The sequence below is a fragment of the Eubalaena glacialis genome, chromosome 6 (assembly GCF_028564815.1).
Source record: "Eubalaena glacialis isolate mEubGla1 chromosome 6, mEubGla1.1.hap2.+ XY, whole genome shotgun sequence".
NCBI lineage: Eukaryota > Metazoa > Chordata > Mammalia > Artiodactyla > Balaenidae > Eubalaena > Eubalaena glacialis.
Window position 1 is genome coordinate 4,819,366 of NC_083721.1, and position 21,770 is coordinate 4,841,135.

Here is a 21,770-nt window from a genome sequence, read left to right on the forward strand (position 1 = left end):
AGCAGCAGGATTTGGAAGTTGCATTTCTATCTAGGCAAATGAACTGGACTTTTATGACAGTAAATACGAAAGCTAAATCCAGCTGCACATTTTATTAAAACTGCTGCCCTTTCCTGGTCACCTCTGCTTATCTGGCAACGTTCTGGAATAGTCACCCCTGGCCATAATCTTATTAGCAACTGGCAAGAAAATAACTAAAAATAATGGGCTGTTGAAATGATTATTTAAACCTCGAAGAAATGCATCCCGATGACTGTGCGTGGCTGTGAGGTGCCTGCGCTCTCTCCGGTCCTGCCTCCAGTTCGGTTCCACTTCTCGGCTGCTGCTTTAAGACTGCAGAGCGCCCCAGCGGCCAGAGGCAGGGGAGGGGGTCCCCGCTCGCCTCCGCTCCGCTCGCCCGCCCGCCCGCCCGCCCGCCTCCCAGCCAGGGAAGGTTAGCGAGGGATCAATGTGATCCGGGCCGCAGGAGAGGAAAGATGAGCCCGCCCGCCCGCCTGCTGCCTGGATGCGGAGGCTGAGGGCCGACGCACGGGAGGCCGCTTGCTGCGCAGTCGGGGCGCCGGGCGCCCGGCATGAGCTCACGCCCGCGTCTGCGGCTCCGTCCACCTGCCGACCTGCCGGCGGCCCGCTGAGCTGACGGCGCACCTGGGCTGCAGCCCCGCCGGCCAGCTCTGGCCGCAGCGTTGGGCGCGGCGCCCGGGAGCAGGTGTGCAGGAGCGCGGCGCGCGGCGAGCGCAGCCCTCGCCCCGGAGCCCGGCCGCGCCGCGTGCCCGGGCGGCTCGGCAGCAGCGGCGGCGGCGGCGGCGGCGGCGGCGGCGGGCGGGCGGCGGCCCCCGGGCGGGTGGCGAGCGAGCGGAGCCGGGCGGAGCGCGGGGGGCGAGGCCGGCGCGGCGCTCGCGGGAGGCCGGGGTGCAGCAGGGGCATGTGGATACTGGCTCTCTCCTTGTTCCAGAGCTTCGCGAATGGTGAGCCTTTCGGTTTGTGATGAATTTCATTTCTTGTATTGACCGGAGTGTGGGGGGATTGGATGCACGGGTGAAGTCTTTCCCTTTTCCTCGTCCATCTGGGTTGAAATTTGCAGGCTTTTATGTTTTAAAAATCTTATTTATATTTCTTCGGGGAGGAGAGGAGGCAATGAAGAGAGGACGGGTGAAAAATTGCTCTGTAATCATTTAAAGGTGCTTACCTAGCAAAGTGACAGCTCCGAGCTAACTCCTGTACTAGATAGCTACCTCATTCAGAATAAACCGTGTTTGCTGAGAGGAAGAGAGACGGAAAGATCGCCAGTTTGACACACCACAGCCTGCAAGGGACATGACATTCCAAGTGCAGGCAGGTGGAGGGGTCAGTTAAGAGCGTCTGCCTTCAGATTCAAAGCTTTTAAAACATGTGCTTTAATTCTGCTGCAGTTCATCTCCAGCAGCAAGAAAAGCCTTAAGAAAGATCTGTCCTTCTACCACCACCACCCCCTTTCTTGGTACTACAGAATCCCCACAGTCATTTATGTAAAAATATGCACCGTAGGCACTGATAAGCATTACATCATCTGAAATGTTGACAGATTGTTTAAAACACCTGTATACTTGTAAAAATGAAATCAGTGACTATTGCAAATAGCATTCCTTTCCTCATGTCCATCCAATATTATATCTTGAAATGCTTTCTTCCTGGGTATTTGAAAAGCCATTGCTCTTGACTGAGTCAGATCCAATTAGTAAGTGTGACTGCACCTTCGGTTGCCTGTCACAGCGTAAATATGAACTCGCATGTATGAATGGCTTCCTCTCATCTGGGAATGAGAGGAAATTGTCATCATTTGGCATTGCCTGGGAGTAGCTACAGCTTAAATTCCCATTTCAAATTTCGGAACACAAATCTGCATAAAATGTATGACTTGCTGACAGTTAAAATTAAACCATTAAGCAGAATCCCCTAGCCAGGAGGGAGGGAGAGGGAGAGAGAGAAAGGAAGGAAATCTAGCCCTTATGAGAAAATACCAGAAGCCAAGGGGAGGCTGTAAGATTTTCCTGGAAGATGCACAGGGCAGCTCTGAGTGTTAGCTGCACAGAGGTGCATTTTCTTTGCCTACCAAGATAGTACTTAAAGAATCAACACACCGACAGGCCAGAGGAAACGCATAAACTTTGTAAAATTAAAAAAAAAAAAAGATGACTAAGGAAAGGTAACACTGCAAGAAGGAAATCCTGAAATTAACATTAAAATGATACTTTGCTCTCTAATATAACCTAAAGCCAAGTGTTCAAAACTTTCATTTTGAGATTTCCTAGCAGGAAAGAATTGCAACAAGTTCTGACATGACACCCATCTTTCCCAGAGGGCACTATACCTCTTCTGCAGCCTCGCGGGAATTTACCTTGGGGGATAGATCTGCTTTAGCTAATGTGTGGTGATGCATCAGGAAAGTCGGCCCTTTATGCTGCTCTGCTAATGTGAACTCAGAGAAAATGTAAAAATGCTCACATACATGTTCCAGCGCCACAAAGCATTGATGGCCTGTCTCACCTGTCAGGGCGTACATCTCTGCGCTTCTCAGAAGGGCCTGGGTTATGGGATGAAACATAATTTCCACCCTATTGGGAAGTATGTATTTCAGGATGAGGAAAGAGGTTGTGCTTCTGATTGTCAGTCAATTGGTATCTGTTTTACAGTTTCATAGTTATATATGACAGAAGTAGGTCTGGTACAGTCTCTGAAACAGAGATGCTAAAATGTGTGACTTTTTTTTTTGAATCAGTTTCACTAAAATAATCATGATAGAGTCATATATAGTGAGAAAATTGCATAAAACCTCAAATAATCTACTCTGTGGAAAATACGTGCAAAGGCTATGTATGTGCATTTATACTGAGTCCTAGAGCATTATCTTCTCATACCTTTTTCAGGACCCTTAAAATTGATTGATAACCACCACTATTGATACTATAATGAATACAGGTAGATTTCACAATATGAGATATAGACTGTACATGCAAATGAATATTTTACTTTGCTGTATTACATGTTCTGATCCTATCTACCATAAGGATATGGAATCTCATGTAAAAATGGCCCTCTCTTTATATGATGAAGCATTAAAAAAAAAAAAAAAAAAAAAAAAAAAGGCCTGACTGTAGAGCTTTGGATTCTTTTCATTTGTGGGGGGACCTGGCTTTAAAGAGTTTTCAAGGAATGATGTTCAGTGCATACTGTGGAAAGGATCATAAAATAGATAGTCATGTCAAAATAAAATAAGAGTCCAGTTTGGAATGATGCCTGTTCATAGGACCATATTTAAAAAATGTGAAATTAAATGGTTCTTACCTATCTGAATGAGACTTGAAGAAAATTGAGAGTTTTTTTTTTCAATAATGTCATATTTTGGTCTACCTTAATTTTGAAAAATACCTGAATGTGTGTGATAAAAAATCTATGAATTCTAATAGCTAAACTGACTACTGCTAGGCCTGAAACATCAAAACGTCTGACATGATTAAAAGAATATAGTTGTAAAAGATTATGCAGTTTGATATTTTGGGGTACTCATAAAATAAGAAGCCCACAATGTATCCGCATTTTAACAGTAGACAACAGCGTTTTTCCTACTGATGTAATGGGATGTACATTTATTTCTTAATGAAAGCATGGTTGCTGGACAGGCTGCAGACAGTATTCAGGGTAAAACATAGAAGTCAGAGAACAGTCCCTTCATGGGTTAAATCCTTGAATGAATTACCTCACCTGATCAGGTGGAGTCATCATGTTTTAAAGCAGTCAACTTGTCCTGAAATGTTCTGGAAATACTCTCAGGGAGCTTCAGTTACTGTGCAAGGGAATGGGGGTCCCTATATGTGCAGATATGTCTCACAGCTTTTCCTTGGGATGGGATCACACTGCATTGTGTTTTATCACAATTTCTTTTGGCTTTAACTCTGATGAGAATACTCTAGTTTACAATTCTTGTTAAAAGCATAGGTGGGCCTAATAAGCAGATTTATTCTATATAATACATTTTTGCTAGTATCCTTGATTTCTGTTGTTATGTACACATAGGTCCCTGACATCATCCTTTCCTGAGCCATGCAATTCTGGGCTTTGCCGCTTTGCCATTTTCAGGGAGCTTGTGGAGCTTAGAGAGGGTGGGTGTTGGGAGAGAGAAGGGTGCTTGTCAAAAAGAAAGTGGGCTGTGCAGCACCTTTCTGCATCCCCTGTCATCTCCACAGGGAATTACGTACTGCAAACTTACATTTTATTTAAATTTAGGAGGAGACATTTATGAGTGCAAATGCAGCTTCAGGGTTTTAAGGTGATTTTTATTTAATTCATGTAAATATGTGGAAGTAAAAAAAAAATGTTATCAGGTGAGTAATTCCAGGGCTTGCTCCCCACTTCTCCCTCTCCTATTTTTATTAAGGAGATTTAAATTCCACCCCAGAATTATAGGGTTCATAAAAATTTTCTAGGTCTCTTAAGCTTGGGTGCCCCTACAAGATGCCCTGTGTAGGAAAACAAAATGCCATGCAGACCTTTATTAAATGCCAGCCGATCCTTCTCCACTTCTTACTCTCTCCTGAATGCCACTTTGGTGTGACCGCAGTTTGTTGCTGTGAATCAGTGACTCACTGGGCAGAACTGGTCCAATACAGCACGCTGATAGGGGAAGATAATTGTGACCAAGAAAAAAAAGCCAATCTAAATCCCTGATTCCTGGACCTCCACGTAGCTGTCAAAGTGTTTTATCACTGATGTGTCTGGGATGAGATGCAATGAGTATTTCAATAAAGAGACTCAATGCAGTGGGCATTGAAACTCCATGTAAAGGAGAGAGAGAAAAACCCAGGGAAGGTCATTTTATAAAGACCTAAGAACACTGCAGGAGACTGGAAATTTATGTTTGAAAAATAAAACGATGGATTTCTCAGTGGATGCATTTACAAAACTATGGCATCCAAATTTCACAAAATTAGCTGAATCCTACGGCTGAGATTATGAATGCGCCTCATAAATAATTAACAGGCAGTGGAAATAACAGTTAGCATTAGGTAGGGCAGAGCAGTCGGCAGCGCTTCCAGAGGCGAGCACTCCCGCGTTCTGGGTCCCCTGGGTGTTTGGCGGGGCGGCCGGAGGCTCCGGGCGTTCGCAGGAGGGCGCTGTGTCTGGGCATTTTCTTGGCGCTGCGCTGCCGCGCACGCTGGCTCCCGGGACCGGCTCCATCGGCGGCCTGGGAGATGGTGAGGCGGTGCTACCTTCAAGTCAGTTGTGTCCCTGCCACAGGACACTAGTGGGCGGCAAACCTCACAAGACTGGTGCAGCCAGCCTTCAGCGGGCCGACGAAGTCGCCGCCTCCGAGCAGCGGTGCTCTGCGCGGCGCGGCGGCCGGAGGCTCTGCTCCCCGCGGCTTCTCAAGTTCGCCGGGCCCAGCCTCCCGGATCCCGGAGTTCAGCGCAACAGGAGCCACGAATGCAAAGGCTACGGCCGGCGAGGCAGGGCCCGCCGCCTTTGTTTCCATTTTTCCCCAGGAGGCCGGTGCTCCCAGCAATCTGTTGCAATCTCGAAGGTGCAGAGAAAGGGAACGGCGGTGTCCGGGGCTGGTGGGCCCGCGGACCGTGCTTTGCATCCCGCCTTCCCTTCCCACTGGCTCGGGAGCCCGGCCCCGCGGGCGCCTCCTCTCGGCGGAGGTGGCTGCTCTGAAGCAGCCCCGCGCCTGATTGGCTGACCTTCCAATGTCATTGCGGGAGGCCCAGCCCGCTTCGCCGCCGCTGCTGGGGACGGGGGCGAGGCGACCGCGCCGCTCCTCTGCGCTCCGCCGTCCATCCCCGCGGCCCAGGACCTCCTCCTGCTCCCCCGGACAAACCGAGCAGCACCTGTTCGCCTGGACCAGGTGTTAATCCTTCACATGCCACAGAGCCGGGCACAGAAATTCTCATTTTAAATTCTCATCTTCTCTCTCCTGCCCCTTCCCCCATATTTATTACTTATTTTTCTTTCATGTTTTGAAAATATGAAAACACTCAAAGTTGCATTTCCCTTGTTGGATTTATGGGTTAAGATGAGGCAGGGGGAATGGAAGGTTGCAGTAGCCCGACTTGTACCCACTGTGCAGTTCTGAATTCCTCGGCCGGTGGCACAGCGTCCACCCAGGCGGCAGGAGGGCAGGTGCGGATAACCAGTTTTGGGTTCAGAGGTTAGACAGCTTCTGATCGGGATGTTCGGAAGGACTGGATTCAGAGACCTGCTCGCCCCAAATTAGATTCCTGCGTTATCTGGTTTCCTAAAACCTTGGCCATTTCCTTGACAGTGTCTAGAGTAATCTGTAACTGTGTTTATTTGGTGCCTGTTTGGCTAGTGACTGCCTCCCTTACTGGATGGCAAGGTCCGAAGGTGAGGCTCCTGCCATGCCGGGGTGTGTCCTTCGCACAGAGCAAAGTGCGTGCAGGGCAGGTGGAAACAGATGTTCACTGACTGACAGAAAGAAGGGACAGGATGATGGGCAGAGCCTTCCTCCCCTCCTTCGCCCCCTCCTCTCTCCCATCTGCCCCTGTCTCCTGCCTCTGTCTTATCCTTCCTTGCCGAGTTAGCTTCTTGTCTGCCCCATCTCTCATTCTACTGTATAAACCATTGCGAGAAATGCACGTAAGCAGCAGTGTGCATTCCTTGGCCGCTGCCATCTTGTCTGATGCACTGACTCCATGGCTGTAGAAATGCTCATTTTCTAGAAATGCTTCTGGGGGCATTTTCTTCTCTTTTCCAAAATGGATTCACATTTGGAATATGTGATGGGACTTCATCACAGTTACATAACAATGCTATAATTGCTTTAGGTGTTCTTTGTGACTTGGATTGGGTCAAATGTCACAGGAAATAAGTTAATAAATGCATTGGACCCCTTGTTCTCAAATGTACGCTGCCAACTGGCACGATTTGAAAATCCTATACAAGGTGTAACACCCTGTCGCGTTCTGAAAGCCAGTCAGAAACATCACACCAACACATAAGGTTCCCTAGGGGTTCCTGGGAATTCATTTCTTCATCAAAGAGCCTCCAAGGATATCAAAACAAAGCTCAGTTTCTTAGGTCTTAATCGTCTTTAAAAAACCACATTACTATTTTCTTAAGCATTCTATTGATTTATGGGTGTCTGTCTCATCATTATCTTTTTTTCTTATTTTCCAGCAGAACCAATTGTAAAAGTTGGTTCCTTCGTCAAAGTAACATGAAAGGAATATGTTTTACCATTAAAATTGTGATTTGTATCAAATACGAGAATCGAATTAGGTGTCTTGGAGCTTACAGTATTTATCATCGTTTGATTTTTGGAGATCTGTCTTTATTCTATGTTGTCAATACTTATTATTTTTAAAAAATCATTCACTTGGGTTAATTTTTGGTCTTCAAGCCCCCTGGGTTATGGAAATACATATCATGGTGGAACAGAGAGGGATGAATGGAGCTGACCAGATAGATGATGAGATAAGAAGAAGGAAAGAGGCTACTACATAGAGAGACAGAATGACAGGGATTAATGAATCTCGCCTGCATCCCTATTTAAGTTATTTTTACGCAGAAGACAGTGAGTAAGATTTAAGAGTGAGCAAGCAGTCCTATTTATAGAAAGCCGTTTTTAAATGCAGCGGCTGGGAAAGCGAAAAAATTGAAAACGTGAGATCACCTCCGTACGAAATGCTGGCTTCCCCTACCTCCCCAGGACCATGGAGATTTTTTTTTTTTTGGGAGGAGAATAAAAGCATAACAGCCCTTGAGGAAATATTGAGAAATCGCTTTGAACTCTGCAGAGTATTCTTGAAATGCTCTCGGGGCTTAAGTCCATGTCAGACTTGGGAGGTGAGGGTGCGGAGCCAATATCTGTATTATTTGGAAACTGGGCTTCGGTAGGTCTGAACGGAGGAATGAAGTGAAGGGAGCATGTTGAACTTGCAGGGCCGCCACAGATGTTTACTTGGCAATAAGCATTGTCTTTCCTGAAGATGTTCAACAGCACAGAGTGGGAGGGTGAATCTGCATGCATGTTTAAAGTAGAGCAATTACTAAGTGTTCACATTTAGGATCTTGTGATTATTATAGGTTCCTCTATATTAATCAGTTATTAAATTTTGGAGATTTAAAAAATTGTGGCGTATACTCTTCTAATTGACCAGTCCAGTTGGGATAGGCAGTGTCACCACAGGCTGCTTGATTGACGTAAATGTTCCTGGACAAAGAAAAATGAACCACACTTGCTCTTAGGAATGAAATAGTCTTCTTTCCTAGGACTGCATTTATTCAGTGTAACATTTTGGTTTTACTGGCCCCAAGTGCACCTTATTTTCTGCTAAGGGTAGAATCCTTGAATTTGTATGGAAATGCTGCTGGTGTACAGGTTGCACATCTGAACAATAGCCAGACCAACCCCAAAGTATGATGCTGTGAAAAGCATTTTCCTTTTATCTTGTGAAGAACCATCTATGCAATGGGTTGTTTTGTAGCCAATCTCCTTAGACTGTGGAACAGGCAGGTTTGATGAGGGGGTGGAAGGAGATTTGAACTAATTTATTGCAGATTTTGATTCATATGAGCCTTGCCTCTTTTAATATGAAAATGATGAACCAGGAAGCAGTTTCAAGCTTGGCTTTACACAAAACTTAAGCCATTCGTCTTGTTGTCCACTGTGCATAAATACTAAATACAGTGAAGTCAGTTTACAGTTCTTTCTAGATACCTGAATCTCAAATTATTGGATGCTTCTGCAAAACAACAGTGGTAATAACACTCCCAGTGAAGACTCTGATGACCTCAGGGTCCCCAGGTGCCTTCTGCATCCTCATGGGACTGAGCGATGGCTATGTTAAGCTGGTGTTAGAACCAGCATGAATGGGTCCATTGGATGCTGACCGAGGTGGCCTGTGTCACACCCTGCAGAGCCATGTCATTTGAAATGGCTGATGGCAGTGGACACTCTTACCATTGATTCCTTTTCCTAATATTGAATAAAGCATTGATTTTTCTCACGAGACCTGCTTTTTCACTCATCGCATGGACTTCAGGACAATGGGAGAATTTTTACAATTATATTGTTACAGAAAGGCAAAGCATGAAGATAATTAGAACCACTGCAATTTGCTGTGTTTTTAAATTTTACTCTTTTTTTTTTCCCTTTATGTAAAGACCTGAGCTCTACTGTGGAAGCTTTTGAGTAAACATACTTTCTCATCAGAGAAACTTGAGATTCATTTCTTCTCTCCACAGTAGCCCCACTGTGGCATAATTTGATCTTGAGTTCCCATAAGACACCAAAAACCCCAAGTCCCAGTCTGCTTAATTACAGTGTTTATTTCTTAATATTGGCTGTAGAGCATTCTTAATAACCGATGTGCAGCTGCCAGGGTAGAAATAACAGTGCTTTGTAATATCACGTGTGAGACTTTAGGGGTGAGCTGAAGACCTCAACAACCACAACGGACTTTACTAGTCAAACGAGCAACTCCGCACTGCAGAGAGGGTGCAGTGGTGATTTTTATCACCCCTCCTGGAACTTGTCACGGCCAGTTCCTGCAAAGGGTAGCCATTTGTCTGTTTCATTGGCCAGTGAAAGGAAATGTGTAAAACGTATGAAAGGCCCTCTAAGGTACAGAATTCTTCTTTCATAAATTATTCAGGCTGGTAAAGCCAAGGTTAGCAGGGGTCTGTCTGGTGCCTTGACATGATAGCAGAAAGTGAATAGGATGGTTAATTACCAGACGTGTACGTGCATATTACGACTCACCAAAATCAATAGCTATTAAATTTTTGGTGGCTCCTGTTTTACTATAGGCTTGATGGATATTTATATGTAGAAACGTGGGTAGAAGAATTTTGACCTAGATGTGATCTTGGTATTTGTTTTGGGTAATTACTTTGATCAGTGGTCAGTTCATCTGTGTCTTAGGAGATCTCATATCACCAGCCACAACCCCCCCCTGATTTGTAGTTGCAAGAGACCCCTTGGTCTTCCTCCAACTGCATAGCTCCATAGCCCCATAGCCCCATCACCCCATCGCTGGGGATGGGAAGGTGAGAATACACTGTAGGCCTTTGTGGTATCAGATGCTTGGAAGCCATGGAAGTTAAGGTTTAGGGGAAGACCAAGCATAGGGAGGAAGGAGCCACCCCATGTCAGGACAGCAGGAGTGTGAGGGGGAGGAAGGAGGAGGCATGCTGACTGGAGGCCAGTCTGTTGATGCCTTGAACCGTGTTCCATTTTACCATGCCTCTGTCGGGACCTTCCAGTTAAGGATCAGGGCCACTGGTTCTTAAAGCCCAGGTGGGCCGGGTCAGGGAGGAAGAAGTAGGGCATTTCCTGGAAGGCTTTTCCCCTCATGAGCCTCTCACAGGAGATTCGGTGCTGGCATTGTATTGGGAATGGGCGGTAGTTTGCAAAGCTCCTGAGGTCTAATTCTGATATGTACCTTTGCCATCTTTTCCCTCCCGCATAGGTCCTTCAGCTTGACTGTGCGTAAGGCTCATGTGATCTTTTATATTGTTTGTTTTATAGTTTCCCAGCTCTGACCACCAGAGGGTCTGGTTCTGCAGCTCTGGGGTATGCATGGCTGAAGTATCTGTATTATTATTCTGATCCGGGTGGCATAATCCAGCTCTGGATAGAACAGACTTGGAAAGAGGCTGCCCAACCCCTGGCTGAGGCAGAGGGTCAGACAGTAGCTAGAATGTCAACCCCGTAAAGCTTCATGTAGACCCCAGTGCGCTGTTGGGGAGCTCTATATTGAGTAGTGATTTATTGAGAGGGTATATATATATATGCAGGGCTAGGGCTTCATTGACTGCCACAAGGATTTGGGCAGATTTGGGGAACGTTGGTGGCAGGGGCTGGTAACAGGGAAGACCCTGAGTAGAGGGAGGTGCGATCCCAACCAGGGACTTCTAATTTGGATGCTAGTACGTTGAGAATCATCTGTATATATATCTGTACAAATATCTATGCTTATTTGTATCCAAATGTATATAGGTGTGTGTATATACACATATATACACGTACGTAACTTTTTCTTATTGTTTTAGCATATTTGATATCCAGGTTTATTGCTAGCACGTGCTTTGCTGTTGGACTTGGTCCTATTGTATTTTCTCAAATCGACCCCTTCTTTGCTAGCAGCTAGAGTCCTGGCAGAGAAGCCCTCTGAACCTTGATGTAACCACATTCCTCCCAGGAAGAGATCAATAGTGGGAAACTGTTTGGGTTATTATATTGGAAAAGCTTAAGAGAGGCACTAGGGCAGGATAGACAGGACAGGAATACAGGTCTGTTTGCAGCTTGAGGTTTTGCCTGGATGCCAACCTGGGAACATTACACATGTCTTCTTTCCAATATCAGTGCACAAGTTCCTTCCAAAGCCAGGTATAAGGGGCTTGGGGATTGTTTGCTCTTTTGGGTTTTCTTGGCCTCTGCCCCTTTCTTTTAGGTAAATGACCGCAGGTGGATTGTATTTATCATACGAAGTATTGTCGTTAATGCTAGGTTGTCATAAAAAGAGAAAATGGCATATAAGGACATATATGCATTTTAGGCCTTGTCATATGTATGATAAAATTGAGGACAGTTATTAGTGGCGGAATAATCTTTTCAAAACACCACGTCCTTGATTTTTTTGAACTAAAATAGACGCGAACGTGTGCTGGAGAGAGGCCTAAATTCAGAACCTTAAAAATAACTTTTTGTGTCCTGAGATCCTATTTTAGATAATATTAAAAATAACTTTCCCTCCTAGGCATTTGAAACAAGTTGGATGTTATAATCCTTGGGCGATTTTATTGTGATTCACTATAGAAGTTATTCTTTCAGAGCGGCTGTTTTGATTTTTAGCTTTAGAAGAAAAATGGTGGCTTTAGAAAAAAAATAGCTTTAGAAGAAAGACATTGTGGGCTGAAAAAATGTAATTTCTGCTTGCTCATAAGTCCTTGAATTAAGGTAGACGCTGTTTCTGTGCAACAAAGGACTCCTGCACCTCTGTTCCTTTAAAAAGCGGGGAGGGCTTTGTGTTCAGAAGTTATAAGCTCTGCCAAAGGGGGTTTGTAGAAGAAGATATTCGTTTAAAATAGCTCACAATTCCTCTCTGATTTGGAGTTTTCACGGCCTCTGCCACTTGGACAGACTTCTCTCTCTTAAGTTTTGTAGCAGACAAGGGCAGCCTTTTTCCATATGTCCTCCATGGAAAGGTCATAAGTATTTCCACCTTTGAGAGATCTGTGAGTAATTGTAAATGGTTAAATACTTTCCTTAGAAAAGTAGAAATGAGAGATTGTGTGACTCAGATTTATTATTAGAACAAATCACCTTAACCCATAGAAGATATTTATTGCATACTTTAGTAAGTGTTGAGTGCTTTTCCCTTAGGTTTCCAACACCTCTCCATAAGAATGAATGTTATTAGGTACCGTCCGACTAATGGCCAAGGGAGTTTAAGGCAATGCGATGAATCTATTGGTAGTGGAGATGCATTTGCGAGAAACGGAGGGGATTTCTGTATTTATTCACTTGTCATCATTTACACCTTCCTCTCTCCCTCCTTAGGAACTGGGAGCAAATATCAGGGCTTCCATGCATACAGTGAGAGTGTAGGAAGAAAGTGATATTTCCCTGGGGTCTGGAGGCCTTCTATGCCTCTATTAATTTCCTAAGTCACAGGTGGTTTGCCCTGATGTGGGCAGGTGGAGGGACTCTGCTGTGATTCCCCAGCTGCTCAGGACACACTGAAGTCTGGAAGCAAGGGGTGGTGTTCTTTCCACCCGTGGGTGTCCCCCTCAGGGGTTGCCTGTTGGAAGTCAGCTGTGTCTTTCTAGAAATCTCTGAATGGGGAGAGGCTGGTATTTATAATTATTTTTTCCAAATTGCACAAGCATAGGTGTTATGGGTTATTATAAAGCTCTAAACAAAGACATCAGATATAAAGTAAACTCCATGGAATTCCATGGAATTATTATTTTAGGCTCATTATTTTTGGCAGATGGGAATAAAAGACTCCTTCCCTCCTCTTACGATTTGATCATTTTTAGTGCTCCCGACAAATTGTGTTCTTCAGTTAAAACCGGGTTCTAACCAGGGCAGTTCCACTCCCTCGGGGATGTTGGGCAGTATCTGGAAACGTTTTGTTATCGCAGTTCTGGGGAGAAGGGGATGCCCCTGGCATCACTGGTGGGTGGGGCCCCGGGAGGCTGCTCAGCATCCTGCAATGCACAGGACAGCCCCCGACGACAAATAATTATCTGGTCCAAAATGTCGGTAGTGCTGAGGTTGAGAAACACTAAGTTAAATAGTTTAGAGCCACGCTGCTGCAATGTAAGATTGGTTTTGTGCTTTTCTGTGGATGCTGGAGAGAAGGCAAGATGTTTCTTCTGAATCTCAGTTGTAACTCCTTTGGCTGCAGAAACCGTAGCTGGTGATGCTTGTTACTGTTTGAGCTTTATTTACTATTTTTTTCCATGAACAAAAAGAAAAAAACCCCCAATCTGTGTGTCTCCTTTTTCATCAGTCACTAAGAGCACAGATACCAAGGTGTTCCTGGGTTCCTCCAGCCATTTTCCCCTCAAATGAGTATGCTAATTAGTGTTGGATCAGATGGTTAAATTATACTTCGATTAATCCTGTGTGCTAACTGCTCAAGATGCATTTTCTCCCGCCTGGTTACTCTGTGCCCGAGTGCCCTGTGCTGCAGGCCGAGGGAGGCCTGCTCATCCTGAAGATGCTGATTTCTGTTTTCAAGGCAGTGCAAATCCTCTTTGTTGCCTGGTGAAGGGAGAGGGGATATTGTGTCACTTGCTCTCCCAGGCAAAGGCTGGACGGCAGAGGCCTCCGGGAAATGGAGACCCTAGTTAGAAAGCACCCGTTATTTGAAGATATTAGATGCAGAGAAACTCGGAGGAGGAAGCTGTGTGGCTGCAAAGGGCGCCAGGCTTTTTCTCGGGGAGACTTCCCTGTTTGCATTTCTCTCTCTTTTCCATGTGTCCTGTGAACACAAGCCTCTTGTGTCTGTGGTAGTCCTGGAGGGGTGTCTCTGCATTTATTTCAAGTGTGTATATCCTTAAAAAAGGAGTCCACCATTTTGTTTTTGTTTGCCTTGTGTTTTAACAACATGGCTTAGGGTGGTGGTGTTCATCCCTGAGCTCACGTAGTGAGATTGTTTTTCCAAGAGGGGTACTTTAGCTTGGGTGACTCTGAGGTTTGTTGAGTTAAATGCTTACGAAATGCTTTCTGATTTAAGAAAATTTCGAATGCGTGGGAAAGAACGTGAGTGAAAAATATGGATGGCAGTGTTGTTATTAATGGATTTCTACGCTACGGTAAAAGGTTACCATGGCTCATTTTTGTGGTTCAGTGAGCTTAGCAATGATTGGATTTTTCTTTATACCCTTCACTTTTTTTGCCCTTTACATTAATATAATGGGATAGTCTGGTTACCAGAAATGTGAGTATTTAGGCTATGTATAGTTGTTTTTTTCCTATCAAAATGTGCATGTGTTTTGATCTCGCTGGAACTTATGGCATCTTTCACTTAAGAACGGACCACAAGATGATACTATATATCACTGGTCCCCCATACCTCTCCCTAAGAACTGCTGGGCCATAAGAATTAATTAATATAGGGAGTAAATACCTGCTTAAATTTTCACATCCCCCTACTCCAGAAATTGTGCAGTGTCATTTGAGAGAGTAGAATCTCTTGGTCTTCTTTGAAGAAAGAAATTCTGCTTGTAATTCTTCCCATAAAAAAAGGATTAGAGTAAAAGGAAATTTACACATATTGAGCATCTAAAGTGTGCAGGCACTTGGCTTATTATGTTACATGCAGCAGTTATGTTTATTAGTAATAACAGTGACAATATGTCAATACTAATAGCTGACATTATTTATTGCTAGATACGAGGTACTACTTTAAGCGTCCATGGTATTTCCTATAATGCTTGAAGCTTTGTAGGAAGGTAGGTATTGTTGTTATCGCCATCGTAAATAAGGTGGGATTAAGTGAGTGCTATGGATCCGACAGCTGTTAAAAGGCAGAATGAGGCCTAAGTCCATGTCTGTTTACAAACCCACACCGATATATGGCCTGCATTCATCCTCAAACAGTTGAATGAATAAGTAGTTTTAATCTCAGTTTTACAGAATTTGAGACCAGGGTTTGGAGATACTGATCATCAGCCTGAGGTCAATGGGACCCATGATTCGATGGCAGCATTTTGAGCCCATGTGGTCTGAAGTCACAGATTTGTTTACTCCACATCATTAGCATCCCCAAATCTTCCAAACAAAGGCACATTTATTCACTTGACTTTTTTAAACTTTGAAAATAATTACATTAAATTTGCTTTAAAGTTGAGCAATAAAGAGTTGTTTTGAGAAAAGCGGAATGTCAGCTTTTAAGAATCAGTGTGTAAACGGGGAAAACTCATTTACTTTTCCTTGTCGACCCCCATTCACTTATTTGAGTTAAGTAAGTAAGAGATAGGTTAATTAACTTTTATCCACTTCAGTGGTGGAACTATTTCCTGGCATTATGTTCTATTGTTGGTGTATTTAAGAGTGAAATTGGAGGAGGATAACATTTATATTACATTAATATTACATGGTGGGGTCTTCCCCAACCCCCAAGTTTAAATCGTGTGTCTGTCTTTAAGTACATTACATTTCTTTTTTTTTTTTTTGAATTTTATTTTATTTTATTTTTATACAGCAGGTTCTTATTACTTATCTATTTTATACATATCAGTGTCTATATGTCAATCCCAATCTCCCAATTCATCCCCCCGCCCCCCCCCACCCCCGCTTTTCCCCCTTGGTGTCCATATGTTTGTTCTCTACATCTGTGTCTCTATTTCTGCCTTGCAAACCGGTTCATCTGTACCATTTTTCTAGATTCCACATATATGCGTTAATATACGATATTTGTTTTTCTCTTTCTGACTTACTTCACTCTGTATGACAGTCTCCAGGTCCATCCACGTCTCTACAAATGACCCAGTTCCGTTCCTTTTTATGGCTGAGTAATATTCCATTGTATATATGTACCACATCTTCTTTATCCATTCGTCTGTCGATGGGCATTTAGGTTGCTTCCATGACCTGGCTGTTGTAAATAGTGCTGTAATGAACATTTGGGTGCATGTGTCTTTTTGAATTATGGTTTTCTCTGGGTATATGCCCAGTAGTGGGATTGCTGGATCATATGGTAGTTCTATTTTTAGTTTTTTAAGGAACTTCCATACTGTTCTCCGTAGTGGCTGTATCAGTTTACATTCCCACCAACAGTGCAAGAGGGTTCCCTGCATTATATTTCATTTGTCCTCAACTGAACACGATTTTCTCAATGCCAAAATATAGAATAAAAAATGTTTTTGCAATTGGGAATTGGAGACTGAAATTAGATGCAAGTTTTGTATCAGTTGAGGCTCTTGTGAAAAAGACACAAATCAGTTTTGTGCCTACACATCTGAATCTTGTCATTGCAGCTGAATTATTTCACTGAAGTATCCACGGGACACATATCTTGAAGAGTTTAGAAAATACTACTTAGACGTCTGTCTTACTTCTTGAGCTTGCATGGAAGTTCTTATGATAAGAGTAATACCTGTGTGTGCATGCATGTGTGTGTGTGTGCATATGTACCATGTGGTGGTGACATTCTTATTGTTCTCTGACATTTAGGTAATGTGCAGACCACTTTTGCACACATGACATATTTGTCTTCTGTGGAGTGTAGGAAATTCCATTGTCCAGGTGTGATGAACCAGCTGTGTGAGCGCTCAGAGGTGGGATGGCCTAGGCTTCCCTTAGCTGGTGGTTGCAAGGTCATGGAACTCTGTTTATTGTCTGGGTGACCTCCTTGCACTAAACACACTGCCTGGGGTTCATTAGTATGAGGTTCTAGCTGAGTCATGGCCTGGATCCCCTATTAGACCCCTATTTTGGAATTTTCCTGCAATCGTGTCCAATTAGCCATATCTTAAACCTTGGATTGTGGTCCCAAGGCGGGCCTGACTGAAGAGAGATTAAAAGATGTTTGGCATCTTCTCTACTGGCTAAGTAAGTAACCTGAAGTTTATGGCTACGAAGATGCCTACAGAGTCACTTTTTTATGGAGTGCTGAATGCATGTGACTATAATAACTGCTAATACTGATTGAGCTCTTAATATGTGCCAGGAACTGGGCTAAGTGCTTTATTGTATCATCTCATTTAATCTTCAAACGAGTCTTTGAGATACTTGTTCATATTATCCTCATTTTACACTTGGGGGAAATCAGGTCTTAAAACGGTGAGGTAACTCTTCTAAAGTCATAGATCCAGCTAGTGGTGAAGGCAGGCTTTGACCCTGGGCCATCTAGTTCCAGAACTTGGCTACCATGCGGTCCTCATCCACTGGCAAGCTCCTGATATCTGGGCTGGCTCCTGAGCGCACACACTCTTTTTTTTTTTTAGCTAATTTATTAATGTATTTACTTATGGCTGAGTTGGGTCTTTGTTGCTGTGCGTGGGCTTTCTCTAGCTGTGGCGAGCGGAGGCTACTCTTTGTTGTGGTGCGCGGGCTTCTCACTGCAGTGCCTTCTCTTATTGTGGAGCACGGGCTCTAGAGCGCAGGCTCAGTAGTTGCGGTGCCCGGGCTTAGTTGCTCCGCGGCATGTGGGATCTTCCTGGACCAGGGCTCGAACCTGTGTCCCCTGCATTGGCAGGCGGATTCTCAACCACTGTGCCACCAGGGAAGCCCGCTCTTTTAAGTGGCAGTAGTTGTCTGGGGAGCTAGAAATATGAGTTATGCCAAGAGAGTGGGAATGGGCCAGAGAGCAAACAATGCTTTCATCAGGTTTTTTGAAGGAAGATGCTGGAAGAATGTGGCAGCGCAAGCACAGTTTTGGAAGTGTCAGGGTCAGTTTGTTTTAATCACCACATTTCTAGAATCTCGTTCCTGAGACCGGACGCTCAGCCACCAAAATGTCACCAAGCACCTGCCGCCCGCCCCATGTTGCGAAGCACTGATTACCTTCTCTTCCCAAGGCGCAGCATGTGTCCTGTGTCCTGTGTCTACTTCCATGCTGTCTGGACTAAAAATTAAACCTTCCAAATTCCAGTGGACAATGCAAGGTGGCTACACCCTGTAGTGATCTCGGAACCTGTCTGTGCTTCAGTGGACGGCTGGCATTGCTGTGTGTCTTCGCTCCAGCAAGCTTCCACTCGGACCCATTTCACACAGATGTGCATGTCTGCCCCAGATTCCTCTTGTGTCAGAGACTTTAGACTTTAGGAGCCACCTGATGAAACCCAAGCCAGCCTATATGCTGCCTCATCAGAGCAGGGGAGCTGGACTGAAGAAACTACACACTGCCCTTCTGATTGGTCTCATTTTAAGTTGTGACCACAGACCCCAAGTGAGCCCTTAGCTCTGCCCTCAGTCCCACTTGACTGCCCTGTTGCTTCCTGTTCCTGTGGAAAGAGGATTTCACACCTTCTCCTTCCTCCCAAAACCTCAAACTCCCTTTCCCTTTCCAGACTCTCAGTCAGTGACCTCATTTCTCTTGGCAAGATATCAGAAGACTCAAGTAAACTACTGGAATATCTCTTTCCCTCCCCACACACTCAGTTTATCAGCCTGCTTATGTCTATACCTGTTTTGATGGCTCCCTTCTTACCCCACTGGTGAGGGAGGGATTCAGTTATGGGGGTGACTGAACGCCAGCTCCCGGACAGGTGAGAATGACAGCAGTATTTTAGTCATGTATACTCACAGCCCAGGTGAGGAGGACACCATGCTATGCAGGGCCACACGGGGGTTGCATTTGGGAACAGAGTGAATCACCAGGGGCTGGGGGAGGAGCTTTGTATTATCACTAGGGTGAGGTGCCCCCTGGTTCCTGCAGGAGGATGAGATTGGCTTGTTTGAATAGTTCCACAGGCTAGCAGGAAACTAATGCCTGGTACTTAGGAAAAAGCAGACACTGTGCCTGGTCCCTTGATAAGGAGGGTTGTTTAGAGGGGACTTTTGTGGGAGTAGAGGGAGAGAGGGGAGCTAGCGGGTAAGCCATTTGAGGCCCTTCCCATTTTGCCAGATGTCGAGACAACACTTAGCATTGAACCTGAATTTCAGGAGCTACACCACAATGCCCCTATGCACTGCCTTCTCTCCCCTGGCAGTGGAAGCACTGGCCTGTCTGCATAGAAGGCTGAGACCTCCGCCCATGTCCAGAGTCCCATCGTGTCCCATCCGTGTGAGGACTTCGCCTTCACATTTACGATCTCATCCTCAAATATCTCCCCGTTTTCCTCTCTTCTGGGTAACACACCAGCAGCAGACGATCTCTCCCGTAAACGTACTGACATACAAAAAACCCCACTCTTGTCACCATTTCCTTCACCTCCCTCGCTCTCTTACACTCTTTGTAGCAAAATCACTGGAAAGAGCTGCATATACTAGTGTTTCTCAAGTTAGCTGAGGTGCGGGATTGGTTTTTCAGTTTCCCGTCAGTTGCGGATGGATGTGAAGTCCTGCAGGACACGCCGAGTACACAGGCTGTGCCACACGCCGCTCGCCGCGGGGGTTCAGCAGTAAGCAGAGTTGTCTGTGCCCCACTCACCGAGAACAGAGGGTGCAGATCACACACTTGAGAGCTGCAGCGACATGTCCATTTCTGTGCTTGTCTGACTGCAGACAGGAAACAAGCAGCTGGTCTGGGCACAGTTGGGCTAGGGCTGTTGGAGTCCACGATACGCCTTCACCTCTCTGTGTCTCTTAGATACTCTCCGATCAGCGTCCTCTTCACGGCTCCACGGAATCTGCTTTTGACCGTGTCACCTGTGACCTCTGTATTTCTAGTCTTCATCTTGTTTGACTTTTCAGCAGCTTTTGACATTGCAGATCCCTCTTTCCTTGAAACACCTTTGCTTGCATCCTGGGTACCGCGCTCTTTAGGTTTCCCTTCTGCCGCGCTGGTTTCTGCTTCTTGTTGTCTTTGCTAACTTCTCCTCTCTAGTCAAATGATAAATGATGCAGTGCCCCAGGCTGTGTCCTCAGCCCTCTTCTCTCCCCATCTCTCCCCATCTCTCCCCTCCCCTTGCTTTCCCAACTACACTTCCTCTCTATATGACTGACTTTAGGCTGAGGCGTTAAATATCATGTATATGCTGATGACACCTACATTCACATCTTTTTTTTTTTTTTTAACTCATGTTCTGACCAGTATTCTTTATTTATTTTTATTTTTGGCTGTTTTGGGTCTTCGTTTCTGTGCGAGGGCTTTCTCTAGTTGAGGTGAGCGGGGGCCACTCTTCATCGCGGTGCGCGGGCCTCTCACTATCGCGGCCTCTCTTGTTGCGGAGCACAGGCTCCAGACGCGCAGGCTCAGCAGTTGTGGCTCACGGGCTTAGTTGCTCCGCGGCATGTGGAATCTTCCAAGACCAGGGCTCGAACCCGTGTCCCCTGCATTAGCAGGCAGATTCTCAACCACTGCGCCACCAGGGAAGCCCTACATTCACATCTTTATCCAGGACTTCCCCACTGAGCTCACACTCAGGCCCTCAAATCCAGCTGCATATTCAACATCTCCCTTTAGAGATCTTTCAGGCCTCTCAGACCCTAACCTGTCTGAAACAGAATTCCTGGATCCTTTTCCCCACACCTGCTCCTATCTCAGGATTTTGTCCTCCAAGTTGAGCATCGCTAGAGATCTTCTGCTCAAGATGAAAACTTTGGGGTCATCTTTGATTACTCTCTTTCCTTCACATCTCATATCCAACCCTCCAGCATGTTCTACTGACTCTGCCCTCAGAATGTGACTGTTGCATCCACCTCCACTTCAATTCAAGCCAGTCTCCTCGCTTGCCTCGAGTGGTCTCTGCAACAGCCTGCCAACTGGTCTGTCTGCTTCCACTCGTGCTCTCAGCAGTTGGAGGTCCACCCAGTAGCCAGAGGGGCCTCTTTAAATTATAAATCAGGTCATGCCACTCCTCTGCTCAAAGCCTGTATGGGTGTCCCATCTTCCCTAAAATAAACCCAGCGTTCCTTACTATACCTAAAAGGCCCTCTGAGATCTGAGTCTGGCTGGCCACATCATACTCCCCCCGACTTCAGCCACGCTGGCCTTCTGCATGTTCCTCCAGCATTCTGAGCTTGTCCTCTATCAACAACTTTCACTCACTACTTTTTCTTCCTGGAATGCTCTACCCTAGACCTTTTTATGCTCTGTTTTCTCCCTTCATTCAGTCCTCTGCCCAAATATCACTTCCTAAGAGAGGCCTCCCACTTGATCTAAAATAAAGTGGCCTCCTGGATAATTCTGTTTCTCCTTGCTGTGCTGTGTGTTTCTTCATAGTAGCAATGAGTATTGGAATAATATAGTTATTCGTTGGTTTATCATCTTGACTGTCGTGCTCACCTCTGCATTGTGGGCACCTAGAAGAGTTACTAAAGACTTCAGATGCCCAATAAGTATTTACTGAATAAATGATTAAATAATGAATGTTTAGAGGGGTATGACTCTTACGGGCCTGAAGTCATTGCTCTTTCTTTAATTCAGTTTTTATTTTCCCTCCTGGTGGAGTGACAGTCCCTCCCCGTATGCCAGGTTTACTTCATGTGGAAGATCTGGACGCTCATATTTATTGAAAGGTCAGCAAGCCTATGCCCTAGAATTTTCAAGTCTGATCCATTCCTAGAGGCATAACAATGAAAATATCTTGATCTAAAAAAATCTTCATCAAATAGCTATGTAATTATAGAAATAACACAAGTATTTTGGGAA

General features: G+C 45.1%; 1 protein-coding gene across 1 annotated transcript in view; it reads left to right on the forward strand.

Moving 5' to 3' along the window:
- The first annotated feature begins 249 nt into the window (after positions 1–249).
- The window catches only part of DSCAM (DS cell adhesion molecule), a 741,375-nt gene continuing 719,854 nt past the window's right edge, over positions 250–21,770 (forward strand). Inside the window, exons 1-3 of the mRNA XM_061192687.1 lie at positions 250–433; positions 657–800; positions 882–965. Of these exons, the coding sequence (XP_061048670.1) occupies positions 250–433; positions 657–800; positions 882–965 (412 nt within the window). The remainder of the gene's footprint in view (positions 434–656; positions 801–881; positions 966–21,770) is intronic.